Here is a 19,378-nt window from a genome sequence, read left to right as displayed (position 1 = left end):
CTGGAATGTACCTTTTATTGCTATCTATTATTATGTGTTCCTTATTATAGTGAAGCTTGTAAACATCATTATTGAAGCGACCATGAATAATCATGAACGATTGGAATTTATTTATTTGAATTTTGCTATTTGTTTCTCATAGATATTTCTCATTAAATAAAATGGAAATGTTCAATCATTATCACTTGTATGGATTTTTGAAATCTTATTTCATTCAATCTTACTTTATCATGAAGGATCGAAATTTAGTCTCCTTCTCTTATATATTTTTTAAATTGATCAAATATATTATTGAATTATAGCACCCCTTTTTTTATTTACGTCTAATTTGTTGGCATCCTTTTCCATCCTCTTCCCTTATCTTGAAGTATCAAAATTTAGTTTCCTACTAGAACTCGTATATTTCTTTACCTTTTCTCAAAGAAATGTTATACTCAGCTCCACTCATTACTTCCACTTTTTCTCCCTCGATACAAATAAAACACACCATTGGTTAACATTTTATTATATTTATTATACATAAGTAATTATGGTTTGTGTAATTACAGGTAAACACATTTGAATATCTACGCGCATTACATCAGCTGCTGCTTCATTAAGATACTAATATGGACAGAATGAAATAAGTGTGTATTGATGTATGTGTATGTGTGTGTGTGTTTAGTATGTATGTATTGGTAGGTATTGTTAAGTATAGTATATAGTATGTTTTACTAGCAAGTGCTCGCATCTGCAATAGATTGTTTGGTATGGAGCGCAGTTGACAATTCAGTTCAACCCAACTCAACTCAATCGAAAAAAGATATAATATTATATGGTATATATGTTACATTTGTGCTCGCAATACAATTGTCATCGTTCAGTTTTCGAAGTAACGCACTCTATCTGAACAGTTAGAGGGTACTTGGTATTATATTATTCTACATTATGTATTATAATCGCATTCATTGCATTTCATTCTTTGCTTGTGAATTCTCAACGCATTCTTCAGTTTCAATTCATTAAAATATATACTTAGAGTATAAACCTAATAAGGCACACATTATTCATTGTTTGCAAAATGTTTTTTTGTTTTTTTTTTGTTGTTCTTGTCGCTATTCATGTTACGATTCCACTAAATATTTCCCCATTTTATTATTATTTATTTCCTTTTGACCAGCATCGCTTCTCAATGTTGTGCAATTCAAGATGCTTTCAACGCGATCTTCAATGATCTCTCTTATCTGCGTGGTTTGCCAAAACTGCTCGCTGGCCCCAATGGCCCGTATATCGCATGTGGATGATGCTGGGGATGCGCATGCGGATGCGCCGCTGGACCACCGCCATTCACCATGCCCGCCTGCTGTTTGCGTTGCAGCGTCGCCGGCCCCGGACCAGCCATCGAACGACGTTCGCCATCGTTCAGATCCAGACCGGCGACCATCTGGGCGATCTCACGCTCCTTCTTCATGTCCGGCGGATTGAACTGCAGGCTGGCCAGCGAGCCATGACTGCGACTGCGATGCTCCTGGCGTATGGAGTAGCTGAAGGCGCGCTCATTCAGATGCCCCTTGCGACGATAGATCCCGGTGCCACCCGGCGACGGAGACTCGGCTCCCGAGTTGCCCGAATCATCCAGACCGTTGCCCATGGAGGCAGCCAACTTGCGGCTGGACATGCTCAGCGGTCGTGGCTCGCCGATCAGTGACTGTGCCATCGGAGGTGGCGGCACTCCGGCCATCGCCTGTTGCTGATGATACGCATAGATGGGCGGCACGATGGGCATGCCCACAGGTACACCGCCACCACCATTCTTCTTGTCCTTCTTCTTCTTTTTGCTGGTGGAACGCGACGGCTGCAACGTGGCGTATTGCTGTGGCAGCATCATGGGTATCTGCAGCGGTGGCATGCCCGCCATTTGCTGTGCATGATGCAGCTGCATCATGTGATGCTGTTGCTGCTGATGATGTGCGGCGGCAGCAGCAGCTGCATGTGGATGCGGGGCATGTGGATGCGCATGATGTGGCGGCAGCGGACCGCCGGGTCCTGGCGGAAAGCCACGATGACTAATTGTGTGATATTGCCGGCCGGCGTGTGGTCCCGACACCGGGCCATAGATGACACTGGCGGCTCCGGCGGCGCCTGGTCCTGGGCCTGGGTGCATCTGTGAGCGATGCATCGCTGCCGGATGCATGGGCTTTGGTCGGATCAGAGTGCCAGACAAGCTCTGGCTGCCACTCGACTTCGATGACTTCTTGTCCCGCTTGCCGCTCTTGCGCTCCTCCTTCACCGGTGGCGGTGGCACATCGATGGGTGCACTGATCTGGCGAGCTCGCAGCGGGCGGCCCAGCGTTGAAGTGTTGCCGGCGAACAGTTCGTAGGGACTCTCCACGGCGCCAATGCTGTCCAGCTGATCCTGTGAGCCGCTCCATACCTTGTGATTCTCGTCGCCATTGTACACAGACGCCTCGCCATCATCGACGGTAACATTTAGATCCGCACTGCTGCCATAAACTGTAAAGAAGAAAGAGGAGAAAAGCGAGAAATTAGAAAATGATTCTAATATGGAAGATAGGAAGGAGATCTTAAGATACTTTGCCTACTCTTGAGCGGAAATTTGTGATAACTATTCTCACAATCGTATTATTAGTAAAAGCTTCCATTGGCATAGTATAACTACCATAAGCTAAATAAAAAACTCTATGTTGCAAATAATTTCTCAGAACCTTGTGTGACAATTAATAATAAACTTAGTTCCAATTAATCAATCTATTTTACTGATAGAAAAGCTGACTTAAGCTCGAAGTTTCGAATTGATTTCTAGAGAAATATGTTAAGAATCTATTTCATCATTGAATTTATAGCCATTTGAGAGGAAATCAATTAGATTTATGGTATTAAGTCTAAGCGAAATACGAACAATAAATTTAATAATAAATCATTTCGATTAGCTTAGCAACTAATTAATAGCTGAGCATTTCTTTCATCACTCATTTGAGTTAGCAGACTAAAAAGTAAATCTTGACAATGTTTTTATGAAATACACTTCATTTAATTAAAACAGATTTCTATTTAATTCATATCAAAGATTCACAAAAATTGTGTAGAACTTTTTTATCTTCACTCAAATTGTATTCTTCATTCAAACTCTTTTGTTACTGTTGAAAACTCTATAAAATGTATCTTTAAAAAGAACAATCATATATAGAACACATCTTTGCACACATTTCCTACATTTCAACCAGCTTGCGATTGTTGTTCAACTCATTTTCAATGCTCTATATACAAGTATGTAGAGCGCAAATCAATCTTTGCACAAACACGCACACATTCTAGGTATCAAATGCAAGAACTGGTTGAGAAGGTATCCGATGTCCGATACAATTGAGTGGAGCGAATGTGAGTGTTGAGTTTCAGCCGATAGCCAGTTGACCTTCGCGGCCAATGGATGCTGTGCGGACTAAACAATGAATGGCAGGTGTTGTCGGGCAACAAGGGAGAGAGGGTGGAGGGGAGGAGGGGTGATCACAATACCAGGGCCGCACTTGTTGCGTCTCGCATTACGGGCAAAGTTAAAGCGCTGATTCACGCGCAAAATGCCGAAGTGACAGCGCGTTTGGACAAGGCAATGGCATTTACATTAACCAAAAATAACGAAAATACTTTGAGCCCAAAATACAAATAAAATTACTGGAAATTAGCCGAGCGCGTCTAATCCAAAACGGTCAAAAAACACAACAGTCAACAGTAAATGGGCCAAGACCGTGGTTGGTCCAGAGGCAAAGACAACGGGTCGCATGCAAATGAACCGATTGCGATTGCGATGGCAAAAGCAATTGAATGCCTTCGATTTGACTTTGAGGCGTCCGAAGCGTTCCCATTGCACGTACAAAGCACATGTGACTTGGTCAGTTAGGCAATGCTAAGTAAAGCCCAACGACAGGTTACAGATACAGATACAGATACATAAGTATCTACGTTACTGTTACTATTTGCTGTCGCTGTCGTGTTCGTCGTCGTCGTCGTCGTCGCTTTGTCGCAGCCGATGAAGGTTGGCGCTGTTCTGCGTCGCATTTGGGCCACGGCAGCAAACGGCAAACGGTTTTGTAATAAATAACGGTAATTTAATAACTTGAACGTGGCTACACCTGCAAGCTAACTCTACACACCGCACCCCACCCAACTGCCACAGCAAACCAGCCACAGCCCACAGTTTTACAGTCTACACAGTCCGCGGCAGACGACAACAAAACGGCGAGTCAGTTTTTGTGGTTGCTTTTTCTTCATGTTGTTGTTAGTTGTCTCCATCTCTCTCTCTCTCTGTCTGCCTGTTTGTTGGCCGTGTTTTTTCTTCTTAGCCATGCCATAATTTGGTTTGGTTTTATTTTTTGCTATTCTCTTGGTATGAGAAATGCGCGCCCTGCTTTGGGGTCTATTGACCCTCCCAAAAAGACGCGGCAAACACCGCTCGACTGACTGACGTTGAAAATGAGAGCGAACCTCTTGGCACAGCAGACAAATGTCTTGCCCCTTCTTCTTCCAATCGAAATTTGTTAATTTATGAACGTGTTGAGCTCACACCGCTCACCTGTTATACATTTGCTGGCTTAATTAGCGGCCCAATCCAGAGCTTTTCACATGACCGAAAATATAATATATCAAATGCATTACACGAATACCATATTTACTTGGCTCGATTTTCAAGTGATCTGCGCATTTCTCACCTCAGCTCACATCATATATTATTTATATTTGGATTTTTTCGGTGGTATTTTTTTTTGTTGTGTCTTTTAGCAACTTTCATTTTTGGTCTCAACCTCAAGACGATATTCGAAAGTGAATTTTAATGGTTTTTGACCTGGCCAGCATGAAGTTGGCCATATTTATTATTGGTTCTGCGGGTCGCACGTTTCCTGACCAACGCATAGCCATAAATATAATCATATATCATGGATTATTGGCATTGAAAGTGTTCTTTAAGTCAAAACAAGGAAATAGAATAGTGGAAGGGTATAGATATAGATATAGTTATAGATATAGATATAGATATAGATATAGATATAGATATAGATATAGATATAGATATAGATATAGATATAGATATAGATATAGATATAGATATAGATATAGATATAGATATAGATATAGATAGATATAGATATATAGATATAGATATAGATATAGATATAGATATAGATATAGATATAGATATAGATATAGATATAGATATAGATATAGATATAGATATAGATATAGATATAGATATAGATATAGATATAGATATAGATATAGATATAGATATAGATATAGATATAGATATAGATATAGATATAGATATAGATATAGATATAGATATAGATATAGATATAGATATAGATATAGATATAGATATAGATATAGATATAGATATAGATATGATTTCTTAGCGGAAAAACTGTAAGTGAGGAGAAACTCTTGTCGCGATTTCACTTTGATTTGGTCTTTAAGCAATCGGTTTAGTTGCTTTTACCTCGATTGGAGCATAATCTGCTTAAACGTTAGCGGAAGTCAATCAAATTCCTGTTGATTGAATTGGCCAATTGGCAGAAAGTTGCTTGACTTTGATTTTCAAAACGCTTTGCCAACGAACATCAACCAACATCGATGCAAAGCATCATAATAATATTATAAATAATAATTACACTTCCAGTTGCAATTTACGCTAATTTTGCTTAAGCGTGCAATTTGATTTATGATTTTTAATTGTTTCGCTTTTGTCTTGCAGTTAGCTACTCGCATAATTATACCACAGAGTGAGTCTCCTGTTGTCTTCCTGTAGCTCTCCCCTCATATTTTTTTCAGTGGCTACTTTGCCCCGCTGTAACTCACTTATGTCATAAGTAGAGTTTGATTCAACTTCACGAAAAGTAAAATTAATACTCTCACTTAATGTGGCGAGTGGCCTCGTCGACTGGCGCATGCGTGCGTGAAAATTGTATTTCCACGTTACAGCTCAAGCTGCTGAGGAATTCACAGTCGAAGCTGGAGTTGGAGCTAGAGCTGAAGCTGAAGTTGAAGCCAAGTCAGGTTACTAAGTAGGTAAGGCAATTCAGCAAACTACTGAGCAACTTCAAATTCGAATTCGATGCAAATCTATGCACAGTGTCTTGAAATGCGAGCTCATGCAGCTAAAAGTTGGCCAAAAACAGAAAACAGAAAAATACAAACACAAACGCTTGGCATTTAAACGCTTTTTGCCATTCATCAGCCATTCCCAAGCGAAATTCCAAGCGGCGGAAAAGGGGAGTGCCAGAAGCGCCTTCGATACCTTGTTTCTCTCTCTCTCTCTCTTGCTGGCAAACTGTGCCTTGGAATTCGCTAGCTATGTTTATATTTGTATCTTTTTTCTTCTTTTTTTTTCTGTGCTTCATTGTTGTCTTTGCCATTTCGTTTTCCGCTGGCACGCTTGCCACCGGATGGTTGCGCCAATGCTCCAATCCCAAACTGCTCCAACGTGCCACAGCTGCAAACTCAAACTCAGACCCAAAAGGTAGAGTTTTGAACTGATCTGGGACGACGACGCCAACATTGAATGCCAGACGAATGACTAATAGAGTAGAAGTTATTCAGATATCTATTCAGCTGCACTCTGAAGGAATGATTTATTTCATATTTATGCTGCTGCTATTGTTGAGACAATAACAATTAAACCGAGAGAAAACTCTCGTTTGATCAATGAAAAATTACAATTGAAATCAACTCTTTACCTCGACATTGAAATCGCGTTTGAATGGAGATCTCGAGCAGGAAATTGTAATTAGCATAAATATTTTTTCTACAATTTGATTAAGTAATTAGAGAAGAAACTCAGACATGCGAATTGTACATAATGTTAACAATGTATTCTTTCGCTTTGAGTTTCAGTCATTAAAATAATAATGTTGTTTAGCAAATTATGCAAAATTCTAGGGTATTAAAGAGGCTAGCAGAAATTCTCGAGCAAAAGAGGAAAATAGAGTGCTTGAAGTAGGTCAAATGTTGGCTTTGATTGCAGCTTTGCTTTGTGGCTTCAATTATTGAAAATAATCAAAATCAAATTTCTGTAATCGAGTTATGATAAAATGCAATGCCACAATAACAGACCGACCGCAGTGGCAACAACAACAACAACAACAACGACAACAAAAAATATGTTGCAAATCCACAAGAAATTTTTGCCGACTGCAACTGCAACATGCAACAAGAGCCCAAGTCATTCAACTGCAACTGGATTTCGGTTAATGTGCTTGCCTCGCCTCTTGCCAATCGCCTCTCTTTTTCTCTGTCTCTCTCTCTCTTTCTGACTGCTTCTCTCTTCAGCTTTTTCACGCTCAGCCTCTCACCAGCTTCTTTGCATAATCATAATAATGCAACAACGATGCAACAACAACTACAACAACAAGTGGAGATCATTGGCAGCAAATGCCGCTTGCAACGGAAGTTGATGCCGGTTGCTGCTTCAGAGTTGTTGCAGCCACCTCTTTAGCTTCTTGTGCTGCATCCACTACAGCTTTAGCTTCAGCTTCTTCTCCCCCATCACAGTTCGATATTTCAGTCATGGTCAAGTGGTCAGACTGTTGTTTGTTGCATTTTTCGCTTAGTAATCATCGACAAGTTTTTCCTCCCAGCTGCATTTCCTCTAATGACTCACAAAGTGAGTGCACCAATGTGGCAAGTGCCACTTACACACATACATACACACATAGTACACATTCCCAATGTGCATTTTATCTATTGATAATTATGTTAATTATTGTGCATGTTGTTTGCTAATCAAATTTTCCACACGCTTTGCTAATAGAATTTCCATTCATTCCAGTTGAAATTTATTATTACATAAATGCGATTTTCCCCTTCCTCTTCTTCCTCCAAAAAAATGTTATCTAGGTCAAATTTTGAATAACTGTGTCGCATAAAAACCAAACTGGAACCTGATCTTCAACAAAATGCAACTCGTTTTTTGTTGTTTTTATTTTTTTATTTTGGCTCTCCACTCAGCCACCTGCAAATTGCTTGCAATCAATGGATGTCGCTCGAGGTGCGGCCAGCGGATATGTTGTGAAGTCTCTCTGGCGACTGCAGGCAGTTCCAAATTATGGAAAAATGTTGCTTATCAATGGCGACTCGACGCTAAGACTAAGACAATTTCCCAACAAAGTTGAAGCTGGCAACTACAAAAGACTGAAGACACAAACTGAAATTGCTATTGCTTCAGACGCTCTTGGCACACTTTCATACCTATTAAAGTGTCCCCCCCCTCAACCGTTTAAAATTAGTTTAATTAATTATAATTAATCATACTAAACGCTACAAAGCTGGGAGAAAAGCTGTCAATTATCTAGCTATGGCCACAATGTGTTAAGATATGAGATTTTTGAGCCGCCACTTCGACTTTTATGCTGACTCCTACAACGATTCCTTTCCTGACTTTACCAAGCTATTAAACTACCTCAATTTTCTCTAGTTCAACTCGAACTTTTATTTATATTTGGCTTATTTCAGTATTTAATTTGTATTTATTAGATTGTAAGGCTGAATTAATTATAAACTGGAGTGATGGGGAAAAAAGCAGAGCATTGGCGGACTTATTCTGGCTATGCTAAGTATATATTTTCTAGTGTTTCAATAACGAATCATAGCGAGGAGTTAGAACCTAAATTGTAGAGTTCTACTTCTCTAATTTATAGATTTCTACATTAAAAAGCCATTGAAGTCATTCGCATATAATTATTTAGAAGCTGTCTATAATTTCTACGCTTAATTACACTCCGGACTCGCTCGCATTTTGCTTACAAACGAACTTCCTTTCAGATTTCCCTAACCTTCTTACACATTCTATCTTTCCTTTAATACATTCTTTATTCATCTTTATATTCCTCTTCCGATGCCAACTTCCCCCACAGCGTCTTAACCTCAATTCAATGTGTCGCGCGGGCAGCGCAAAACAATGAACTGTGGCAAGCTTAATCTCGCAAGCGTCTACAAGCAAATTAACAATGTTAATTAATAGAAAATTTCCGACTTGGACGTAAACAAAAGAGAGCAACAGATTGAGAGAAAGAGCCGAGCAGAGACAAACACACGCTCACACATGAGTTTGTGGATGATTCGAGCAGATTTTTATCATATATCTAAATAAAGTTTCACTTGCTCACACGCTCAAATTTCAGAATTCAGTTGCCTTCCATTCCCTACTCCCGCCTGCCTTTGACTTTGACTCTTTTGCCGTATCTCGACTTAGTCACGGGTCTGGTCGGGTTTACTTCCAACCCGATTTCACACTTCCCAGCAAGCAAAGCAGTCATGCCAAGCTCTACTATGTAGTGTGTGTGTATGTGTGACTTCCCACCAGCTGGCTGGAGTGAAGCAAGAAAGTGGCGAACAGGGCAATAACCAAGCAGCGGCGTCAAAGACAGCCCAAGTTTTAAGCCAAGACCCAGACCAAGACCGTCATAACAAAATAAAACAAAAAAACCCTAACAGTCAAAAATTTTCTCACGCGTTCATCTCAATTTACGTACTCACTCTGGGTGCACATATGTGTGTGCCCCGCCCCCCAAAAGGGGGAGAATAGTCTCTTACTCTTTCTCTCTCTCTCTCTCAATCTCTGCGTTGGCGTCGCCGAGGTCCGCTAATCTGCACGCGACCAAATTCGTTCCACGTTCATCAAGTTATTCAACCTGCGCACTCTAGAAGTATTTGTGTGTGTGTGTGTGTGTGTGTATCTCAAGTGCAGTTGGAGAATGACAACTACTGTCCAGGTTGTGAGAGGCTGTGAGAACCGCAACTAAACGAGTGGCAACATAATAAATTACATGCTCTATCTACCAGTTGGGAACCATCGTAACTTGGATGAGGTTGGCAAAGTTGACAAGGCGGAGAACAGGGAACGGGAAACATCATTAATTAGCCGAGCAGACTGCCAAGTCATTTGATTTGCATAGTTGTATTTTTGGACAAGATACTTTGAGTTTAGACTTAAAATAGGTTTTAGTACAAATCAAGCAATCTCCTTCTTCGTTGGCCACACGCTTAGAAAGTAAGCCGAACAGTTGGAGAGATACGATTTCAGGCAATTTCTACTTATTATACAAAACCGAAAGACATTTAATAGGGAGGAGTTCAGGTCGAAAGCGAAATGCAAAACTAATTTGCATGGCAACTCTAGAGATCGCGTTCAAACTGTTTGAAAAGACATTTAACGTTCAGCCAGCAGCAGCTGCTGCTGTTGTTGCTGCTGTTGTTAGTATATTGCCACTTGTTGCTGCTGCTGCTGTTGCTGCTTTCCTCAGCTATAGCAATTTACATGCTAATTATCATAACTTTGCCACTATAAGCAAAGCCAAAGCGTTTTCAACTCTCAAAGTTAAACGTTGACCAGGCCAACAACAGCGGCATCATAAAGTGGCGATTTTTGTGCCTCTGTCGCTTGTCGACGAAATTTAAATAAGTGGAAAGTGTTTAACAAAAAAAAACACAACACAACACAACAACAAATACTCCACAGCATAAAGTCAAGTCTGTGAGACAACGATAAGATATAACTTGAAAATTAAGTTGTCTTCGTTTCGTGATTTGCTGCGTGACACGAGCTCAGAGACGATGTTGGCATAAAGAGTAAAGTTTTGGTATGAATCAGGCACCAATTAAGCAAAAATTAATGTGATCTTAAGTAGAAGATCTTAGTCGAATTTTAATCAACAGCCGATTACGTTTAATCAATAACTAACCCATATTTATTCAATCCAATTCCTAAGCTCAATCACTAATTACATTCAAGTTAAACTCGATTTATGAAAGAATTCTACTGGATTTATTATGATTCTCGCTATGAATTTCAGGGAACTAAATCGTGAGTGAAACTTAGCTCAAATTTACTTCAATCTAAGCTAAACAGGTACAAGCAAAATAAAGTCTATGCAGATCTTTAAGCAATTCTTGTGAAATATATTTTATCTCTCTCATCTCGCATCTCTGTCACGTGCACATCTCTAGCGCTAAGTGTTTTTGTCTTTGCCGACAACGTTCAGGCATCTTCGTTTAACCCAAAACAACACATCACGAAAAAAAAGTTTTGTACGTTCCGTTCGCATTTTTGGCTCATGCCAGGCCCTTCAGCTGACCATATACCTGCGATAGTCAGTGTAGACATCCGTCCATCCATGCATGCATGCGTCCATCCATCACTGAATAATGTGCGTCAATAAAATGAAGAAAATACCTGCACTGCACCCAAAAAATACTTTCGACTGCGCTGTGACAACATTTTCTATTTTTCAACATTGTCTCAGGTGTTTTTGCTTTGCATATTTCGTTAGGTACTCAATGCGTCCGAGTGTGTTTGTGTGAGTGTGAAAGTGTGTGCTTGTGTGTGTGTGAGAGAGTGCATTTCAAGGTGAGGCCATACACTTGATTGATAAACGATGAAACCTTAAATTCCATAGCGAAAAAATGCGCTTCCCCTTCAATGGCACATTTAATAGAGTTGTTGGGAATGCTTGCTAGCGGAGCTGAGATCATGGCTAACAGCAGTTAGCTAATGCTAACAGTTTCTAACAGTTTGTCGTGCCTGGTCACATGCAGCTAATTAGATGACACGCCAAGTCTGCTGACTAACTGACTGTACCTAGCAGAAATGTTCTTGGTAGCGAAACGCAAAACGAAAGACTTAGGCAACGAACTTGCTGGTACTTACAATTCTTGACTGATGTATAACCCTCAGCGGCGCTGCCAGTGCTGCCGCCATTCATGCCCATCCCCGATCCATTCAACACATGACCATTCGATTGCCGTCCCAAGCTATTCAGAGTTGTCGTGCTGCCCGCACGCGATCTCCAGCTATTCTGTCCGGCTAAATGGTGATGATGATGCAGTCCATTGCCATTGCCATTGCCATTGGTGAGACCCACGCTGGTCAGATCCCCGTTCGATTTGCTGCCGGCGCCACTCTTGAGCGTGCCATAGACACTGCTGCCACCGCCACCGGTGCTGCCCGTTTCCAGCTGGCGGGCATACGAGTTGTCCGCATAGGCGTGGAAGCAGCATCTGACTAGAGCATTGGCGGCCGCCTCGCGCTTGCAAATGAAGACGTGGCACTCGAGCACCTTGATGCCGGTGGTGCGACGCAGTATGGCTGCAAAGATGGGCGGGTGCTGGGCGCGCGGCATGCGAGCAAATGGCGAATCCAACGGCAGAAATTTCGGCTCCGGATTCGAGTTGCCGCGCTCCGGTATCAGAACCTGTCTCACGGCTGCGCAATAGTGCAACGATTCGATGGGAAAGAAACGTGTGATCTGCTTCAGATTCTCGTCGACATTCTCCAGCAGTATGCCATTCGACCAGACGCTCAGCCAGCTATCGATGCCCTTGGCTCCGACGGCGCCTTCGGATGGATAAAGGCTGCGCAGAGGTTCCTGGATGCCCTGTAGGCCATCTTTGCTCTGGCGGGGCACAGCGCTGCCCAGATACAGCACACGGCAGCGGCAAATGGGCGTGGAGTCGCCCATTGTGTCAGCAACAATGAACGTCTTACGTTACGTTAATTGCGTTTCGATACGTTACGTTACGTTAAGTTACGTAGGCGCGATCGCGAGACCGACGAACAACAATGTGGATATTCTGGTTTTGCTTTATGTGTTAGCCACGTTCAGGTATAACACTCTATATGTGTATATATGTGTGTGTGTGTGTGTTGGTTTTCTACTGTATTCAATTGTGGTTCTTAAGTCGCCGTCGCCGTTGCCGTCGTCGTTGTCGCGCGAGAGAGAATTTTGTTCGCTTAGGTAAGCGGATATTTCTTACACTGCTATTCGCATTCACTCTAACAATACACATGCATTTACACACACACGATCCACACGATCACATCACACACAACACATGCATGTTCACCGATCACACACACAAAGCTGCCCTCTCAGCCATAATCGTAGCAAGTAGAAAACACGCGCTCGAGATTGACTTTTTTCGGAATATTTATCTTGCTGAAGTTGTTTGTTTCACTTTTCTCAAATCGATAATATTTCTGTTGAATTTCGAAATTTTTGCTTTACACACAGAAATATCTATGATTCGCTCTCTTTCTCTCTCTCTCTATTCGGTTGTTTCTGTTGTTGTCGTTAACACTCACAAACACTTTACACAAACAAGATGAAAAACAAATATGGCGTCATGGGATTCTGAGTTCTGCGATTCCCTTTTCGCACATCCCCCGTTGTCAATTCTACGCACAGTTTATTCTGACGCAACTGAAACTCTTCTTTAATGTTCTTGTATTTTTATGGATTCAAAGTCGTTTTGGGTTTTAAACTGTTTTGTCTCTATTCGATATTTGTTGTGAATATCTAAAATTTGAATTCGATCCGCTCGAGACTAGCGATCGCGACGGCGTCTCACTGTGGAATGAATTCCAATGACGTGAGCTGCGGCGCCTACGTGGTCTTTTCGGTCTCAGACATTGTAAGACTGCGCTCTGCCCGCTCAGCTGCACTCAAGTCAAGAAACAGTGAGAGAGAGTAACAACAAGAGAGAGAAAGAGAGATGTAGAGAGAACAAGCCAAGACAAGTACCTGTTGTTGCCCACCAGCTGGAAGGTGCGCAGGTAGATCGAGAGGGAAAGAGTGCGAGTGTGTGGATCGTAAGACATGCTGTGGACTGTAAGTAACCTGAGACTCTCGCTTACCCTTTGCTGTGGATTTCAATCCAAGCAGCTGGAGCAGCTCAACATGCGCTCTCGCTCTTCCGAAACAAGAGGATTGTATTTAAGCTTCTCTCGAGCTCTCTTCAGTTCTCTGATAAATTGCACTCATATCTTTGCTGCTGTGGTGTGTAAGATTACCGGTTTATCAGCTTGGCAGCGACTAGTATGTCGGTATTTCGATCAGCCGGCTGAGTTCTTGGCTAAGTCTGAATGCATATCAATTAATGGGTGTTGCTTGAAATTCTTTCATCAACTTTTAATATGCAAATGTCGCGTTTTATGTTAAGAACATTTCTACGTACTTTAACAAGTTTTAGATTGAGCGCTTTGAATTTGTTTTGTTTTTTTCCAGTTGATGTACAAAATTCCAATATTTCATGATTTTATCTGAATTTTATTGTTTATATTTTAATTAAAAAATTGTGCATAATACAGCGTATTATCTTTTTTAATATATGATTAAAGAGAGTCTATATTAAAATATGCTTTCAAACACCAAACTTCAAGCAAGTTTGTCTTATAATGTTTTGGTTGTTGTCTCCGCTAAAAGCTTTTGCTTAATTTGTTGCTACAAGCTATGAACGGTTATAATGTCATTTTAACGCATTTGCTGATTTTAAATCAGAAATTATTTGAGGAATACTTAAAAAATTAATTTTACTTTTAATTTTTTTTAATTAATACTAAGAATACTATGAAGTCACTTACGTGTATTCATGAGAATTTAAGCCGGTCTTAAAAGTGGAAATATGGTAATAACTATTACCCACAATTTATGTATAAAAGCGAAACTTATTTTAGTTTCCCGTTCAGTTGAGTGATCGGCAATTGATCGAACGTGTTTGCATTGCACAGTAAATAATATATTATTGTTAAGATTTTTACAGAATGCTACGATATAAAAAAGTATTTTCGCTTTTATTTCTGTCTATGACAGTTTTGAAGTTATGTCGTAAGTATCTTAAAATATGATATACATTCAATTTAATTTCATCTGTAGTCACTTTAGAAGCAGACATAAGCTGTTATACTGCCACTGGGAAGAAAGGCACCTGCATTTCCGCTAATCAATGTCCTTTTGTAATTGAATTATTTACCAAATATGGAAAAAATATTCCGCATTTGCTAAAAAATCAAATTAAAGAATTGACGTGTGACAATAATGAAGAAGCAGTAAGATTTTTCCTGCTACCTTTCACAAATATCTTAAAAGTTTATATTCTTTATCTTGCATAGCGTTACCCAATCTGCTGTCCCAACCAACAAAGTAAAGCACCCGAAGCTACATTGAAAGCATTGCAAAATCTTAGCTACATTGATCCAAAAGGATTGCAGCTACTTAAGTCATATCCTGATTGTGGTGGCAAATATAATGGCGAGCGATATTCTTTCTTGGTGGCCCATGGTAAGATAGCCAAGGCAGCTGAGTTCCCTTGGATGGCGCTCTTGAAGTACGAAAAAAGCAGGTCGACCTTTTCTATGTGGCGGGAGCTTGATCACCGATCGATTCGTCTTAACGGCTGCCCACTGTACCACAACCTCATTTGAGCTGTAAGTCCTTTAAGGTCATTTCTCCATGAAAACCCTTCAATAGTTTACTTACTGTTCAGAGTTGCTGTTCGCTTGGGAGAGCATGACCTGGACACAGAAGATGGAGGAGAAATAGAGTATGGAATTGAGGACATACGAACACATCCCAACTATAAGCACGGATCCATCAACTACGATATAGCACTTATCAAACTAGATAGAATCGTCGAATTTGAATTATTCATTGAGCCCATCTGTCTTCCCATCAATGTTTCCCAAGATCTGAAATATAACGAGAACTTATACATCGCCGGTTGGGGTAAAACAGAAGATGAAGTACCATCTCCGATTCTACTCATGGCTGAGGTCCAACAACAACATCTGGATGTATGCCGTAAATACTATTCGAATGCACCACTTAGTGAAAATCACATCTGCGCCTTGGGCGATAGTCAGCAGGAGACATGTCGTGGTGACTCTGGTGGTCCGCTATTCTCCGCCAATTTAATCGACAACACACCACAATGTGTGCAGTTTGGTGTTATCTCTTTTGGAGGTCTCGGTTGTGGCATCAACAAAAATCGTCCAGGAGTATTTGCTTCAGTTCTCGATATGCTGCCTTGGATAACGCAGAATCTCTATTAAATAACAGATAAAGAATATAATTTTTATTTAAAAACTGTAAATAACTACATTAAATGGTTTAAAATGCTAATTCTAAACTATTCAATAAATTAATGAATACCATAAATCGGATTTGCTTATTATACATCTAAAAACATATCGTTTGCATCAAAGTTGGGGAAACCCCAGGAAATATGACTAGATTTTAATGAATTATTTATCAGAAAAGCACAACCATTAAAAGTTAATTTTTATGCCAGTATTACTTGCTTCTGGGCTTTATATACTACACGAAGTTACAGTCTCATTCTCCGCTTAGTCGTACAACGATCGCAAACTTAACAGGTTTAGATTTATAAAAAGATCTCGACAATATGCAATTGTTTACTGGCATTTTTGCTGTGCTTCTACTTGCATTTCCTTCACTCGTGTTAAGCGGTAAATAATCCAATATAATCCTAAATTTCCTAATTGAAGAATACTCCCTGAATTTATAGAGTCTGATATAAGCTGTTACACACCCACTGGGGACGAAGGCATTTGTATATCTGCCAAGCAATGTCCATTTGTAATCGATCTTCTAGAGCAGTATAACGATAAGGTTCCGCGTATTATACGGAATCAGATTAGAGAATTGGCCTGTGATGGCGAGGAAGGAGTTGTAAGTTAATATTGGGGATTCTCTTTCAATGAATTTAACTATTCTTTTGTTTTTATAGAGATTCGCAATCTGCTGTCCTAACACATCAAAGGTTATACTTGAGGAGCATGTTGAGCCGCAAAGCCTCAGCTTCATAGATCCCAAAGGCATGAAAATACTCGATTCTGTTACCCCCTGTGGACAAAGAATACCAGGAGCCGAAAGTCTTATAGTGGGGAGCTATGGAGAGCTTACACGAATAGGAGAATTTCCCTGGATGGTGCTGTTGAAATACGAGACATCAGGACGACCTTTTCTTTGTGGCGGAAGTTTGATCACAGATCGGTTCGTCTTAACTGCAGCCCACTGTACCACAGCTCCCGCTAAGCTGTAAGTGATGAATGTAAATACCAATGTTCTCTATAAAAATTGTTTTACTTTTAGAATTGGCGTTCGTTTGGGAGAGCACAATCTTGATACTGATAATGATTGCTCAATTTTGCTTGGAAATACTCGTGAAAAGAAATGTCTACTACCCTATGAGGAGTTTGACATCGAGGATATTCGCCCACATCCCAAATTTGAAAGACATACCAATAGTTATGATATAGCGTTGATTAAACTTAATCAATCCATCACATTTAAGCCTCACATTAGACCCATTTGCCTGCCCATTGATAAAGAGTCTAAAGACATTGCCTTCGATCAGAGCTTCTACATCGCCGGATGGGGAACAACAGAAAATGGAGTGGCATCTCATATTCTTTTAAAGGCGGTGGTTGAACGACAACATCTCGATGTTTGTCGAAAATACTATAATAATGCCACATTCACTGAAAATCATATTTGCGCCGTAAACGATCGCAAGCAGGAGACGTGTCGAGGTGACTCAGGAGGTCCGCTTTTCTTCCTAAATCACTTTAAAAAGACAATTAGCTTTGTACAGTATGGCGTTATATCTTTCGGAGGTCAGTCCTGTGGCATCTACGAAAACCAACCTGGCGTATTTGCCTCGGTTCTCGACATGTTGCCTTGGATAACACAGAATCTGTATTAAGTATGTTTTGTTGGTAAATTATAAATGCTATTTGATGTTCCAATTCATTTATTTGAACATTAAAACTGATTATTTCAACAAAATTTTAACTTTCATACTTTTAATGCGAAAAAGAGGATTGCTTCTAATCAAATTAGGGGATTAATTATTCACAGCTTAAAAACGCAAATTAATGCCCAAATTTCTTTCAAGCTTACGAGCTTTAGATACTAAACCGAGTTACTGTTTCATTTTGCGTTCAGTCGCGAAATGATCGCAAACTTAACAGGTTCAGATTCTTAATAAAAACATCTCGACAATATGGTTTTATTTACTAGTGCCTTTGTTGTGATTTTGCTCGCCTTTCCTTCTCTCGTTTTAAGTGGTACGTAGTCAAAATTATTTATAAATATTACAATTTACGAATAAGAATTAAGAATAATCATTAAATTTGCAGAGCCTGGTATAAGATGTTACTCACCTGTTGGGGACGAAGGCATTTGTATATCTGCCAACCAATGTCCAGCAGTGATTGATATTTTAAAGAAATATAATGGTAAGCTTCCACATAGAATACAGCATCAGATTAGAGAATTGACTTGTAATGGCGAGAAAGGAGCAGTAAGTAAATATTGTTGATTCTCCTTTCACAATTCTATTAAACATTTTTCCCATTTTTATAGAGATATCCAATTTGTTGTCCTAATATTTCGATGTCTAATCTTCGGAGTGAAGTACTCGAGCAGCCAAAGAATCTAAGCTACATAGATCCCAAAGGAATGGAAATTCTTGAAGCTATCACCGACTGTGGAAGACGAACTGAAAAACGCCAAAGGCGCGTAATGGTGGGCAATGGAGAAATAACTCGAAAAGAGGAATTTCCCTGGATGGCGCTTTTGAAGTACCAGACATCAGGGCGGCCTTTTCTTTGTGGTGGCAGCTTGATCACCGATCGGTTTGTCTTAACTGCGGCCCACTGTATCACAGCTTCTGCCAACATGTAAGTGATAAATGTAGATTCAGATTTTATTCATCATATATCTTTCACCTTTAGAATTGCTGTTCGCATGGGAGAGCACAATCTTGGCATTAAAAATGATTGTTTAACTGAAACAGATTGCCTCCAATCTTATGAGGAATTTGGCGTCGAGGATATTCGGCGACATCCCAAATATGAAAGGCATACCAATAGCTATGATATAGCGCTGATCAAGCTGAATCGATCGGTCACATTTAGACCTAACATCAGGCCGATCTGTCTGCCCATTGAGAGCAAATCTCAAAATATTGACGATGATCAGAGCTTCTACATCGCTGGTTGGGGTAAAACCGAGAAAAGAATGCCTTCTCCTATTCTTCTCAAGGCGTTCGTTACTCGACAACATCTGGATGTATGTCGAAAATACTATAAGAGTGCCACGTTCACTGAAAATCATATTTGCGCCATGGGCTACAACAAGCAGGAGACGTGTCAAGGTGACTCAGGTGGTCCACTTTTCACCGAAAATGTTTTCAATATAACAACTCGATTTGTGCAATATGGCGTTATATCATTTGGAGGTCAATCCTGTGGTATCAACAAAAACCAACCTGGCGTGTTTGCCTCAGTTCTCAACATGTTGCCTTGGATAACACAGAATCTGTATTAAGTAGTAAATTAGAAATGTTATTTAATCTTCCAATTCTTTTTAAAATGAACATTAAAACTAATTATTTCAACAAAATTTTAATTTTTATACTTTTAATGCGAAATATAAAGTTGGTTCTAATCAAATTAGGGGAAACCTGAAAATGTTGTTCTTTAATTATTCACAGCTACTGAGTTGCACGTTCTGACCAGAGTTAAATAATT

The 19,378-nt window shown here is 40.1% G+C and overlaps 5 protein-coding genes across 6 annotated transcripts; 4 read left to right on the top strand and 1 right to left on the bottom strand.

Moving 5' to 3' along the window:
* Positions 1 to 1,061: 1,061 nt before the first annotated feature.
* On the bottom strand, positions 1,062 to 13,402 carry LOC133836513 (uncharacterized). Its single transcript, XM_062267044.1, has 2 exons — positions 11,693 to 13,402; positions 1,062 to 2,493 (listed from the first exon to the last, which is right to left on the bottom strand). The coding sequence occupies exons 1-2, from the start codon at positions 12,501 to 12,503 to the stop codon at positions 1,220 to 1,222; spliced, it is 2,085 nt and encodes a 694-aa protein (XP_062123028.1). The 5' UTR covers positions 12,504 to 13,402; the 3' UTR covers positions 1,062 to 1,219.
* Positions 13,403 to 14,503: 1,101 nt separating this feature from the next.
* Positions 14,504 to 15,431, top strand: LOC133836517 (uncharacterized). Of its 2 annotated transcripts, none has more exons than XM_062267048.1 (4): positions 14,504 to 14,648; positions 14,697 to 14,869; positions 14,933 to 15,247; positions 15,291 to 15,370. In XM_062267048.1, the coding sequence occupies exons 1-3, from the start codon at positions 14,585 to 14,587 to the stop codon at positions 15,242 to 15,244; spliced, it is 549 nt and encodes a 182-aa protein (XP_062123032.1). In that variant the 5' UTR covers positions 14,504 to 14,584; the 3' UTR covers positions 15,245 to 15,247; positions 15,291 to 15,370. The 2 variants fall into 2 exon arrangements, with proteins under 2 accessions (XP_062123032.1, XP_062123031.1); XM_062267047.1 differs by having other exon boundaries at positions 14,505 to 14,648; positions 15,307 to 15,431.
* Positions 15,305 to 15,991, top strand: LOC133836784 (serine protease grass-like; the record flags this gene model as incomplete). Its single annotated transcript, XM_062267372.1, has 1 exon — positions 15,305 to 15,991. A coding segment is annotated over one exon (567 nt), but the record flags the coding sequence as incomplete, so codon positions are not given.
* Positions 15,992 to 16,156: 165 nt separating this feature from the next.
* On the top strand, positions 16,157 to 17,636 carry LOC133836515 (serine protease grass-like). The gene is made up of 4 exons (XM_062267045.1): positions 16,157 to 16,288; positions 16,348 to 16,511; positions 16,570 to 16,880; positions 16,935 to 17,636. The coding sequence occupies exons 1-4, from the start codon at positions 16,225 to 16,227 to the stop codon at positions 17,545 to 17,547; spliced, it is 1,152 nt and encodes a 383-aa protein (XP_062123029.1). The 5' UTR covers positions 16,157 to 16,224; the 3' UTR covers positions 17,548 to 17,636.
* An 83-nt stretch (positions 17,637 to 17,719) lies between these two features.
* On the top strand, positions 17,720 to 19,255 carry LOC133836516 (serine protease grass-like). The gene is made up of 4 exons (XM_062267046.1): positions 17,720 to 17,911; positions 17,984 to 18,147; positions 18,210 to 18,526; positions 18,581 to 19,255. Exons 1-4 carry the CDS (start codon positions 17,848 to 17,850, stop codon positions 19,173 to 19,175), a joined length of 1,140 nt encoding a protein of 379 aa, XP_062123030.1. The 5' UTR covers positions 17,720 to 17,847; the 3' UTR covers positions 19,176 to 19,255.
* Positions 19,256 to 19,378: the final 123 nt, after the last annotated feature.

This window comes from Drosophila sulfurigaster, chromosome 2R, assembly GCF_023558435.1.
Source record: "Drosophila sulfurigaster albostrigata strain 15112-1811.04 chromosome 2R, ASM2355843v2, whole genome shotgun sequence".
In the NCBI taxonomy this organism is placed as follows: Eukaryota; Metazoa; Arthropoda; class Insecta; order Diptera; family Drosophilidae; genus Drosophila; species Drosophila sulfurigaster.
The sequence above is the reverse complement of the archived record's forward strand: the minus strand, read 5'-3'. Positions and strand labels throughout refer to the sequence as shown.

Bases quoted from the DNA above. Each gene is read 5' to 3' on its own strand.
- LOC133836515 (XM_062267045.1), top strand. From the start codon at position 16,225: ATGCAATTGTTTACTGGCATTTTTGCTGTGCTTCTACTTGCATTTCCT. The intron at 16,289-16,347 runs GTAAATAATCCA...CTGAATTTATAG, and splicing joins TCCTTCACTCGTGTTAAGCG to AGTCTGATATAAGCTGTTAC. The intron at 16,881-16,934 runs GTAAGTGATGAA...TTTTACTTTTAG, and splicing joins ACCACAGCTCCCGCTAAGCT to AATTGGCGTTCGTTTGGGAG.
- LOC133836513 (XM_062267044.1), bottom strand. From the start codon at position 12,503: ATGGGCGACTCCACGCCCATTTGCCGCTGCCGTGTGCTGTATCTGGGC. The intron at 2,494-11,692 runs GTAAGTACCAGC...TCTTCTTTACAG, and splicing joins TTATACATCAGTCAAGAATT to TTTATGGCAGCAGTGCGGAT.
- LOC133836517 (XM_062267047.1), top strand. From the start codon at position 14,585: ATGCTACGATATAAAAAAGTATTTTCGCTTTTATTTCTGTCTATGACA. The intron at 14,649-14,696 runs GTAAGTATCTTA...TTTCATCTGTAG, and splicing joins GACAGTTTTGAAGTTATGTC to TCACTTTAGAAGCAGACATA. The intron at 14,870-14,932 runs GTAAGATTTTTC...TATCTTGCATAG, and splicing joins GTGACAATAATGAAGAAGCA to CGTTACCCAATCTGCTGTCC.
- LOC133836516 (XM_062267046.1), top strand. From the start codon at position 17,848: ATGGTTTTATTTACTAGTGCCTTTGTTGTGATTTTGCTCGCCTTTCCT. The intron at 17,912-17,983 runs GTACGTAGTCAA...TTAAATTTGCAG, and splicing joins TCCTTCTCTCGTTTTAAGTG to AGCCTGGTATAAGATGTTAC. The intron at 18,148-18,209 runs GTAAGTAAATAT...CCATTTTTATAG, and splicing joins GTAATGGCGAGAAAGGAGCA to AGATATCCAATTTGTTGTCC.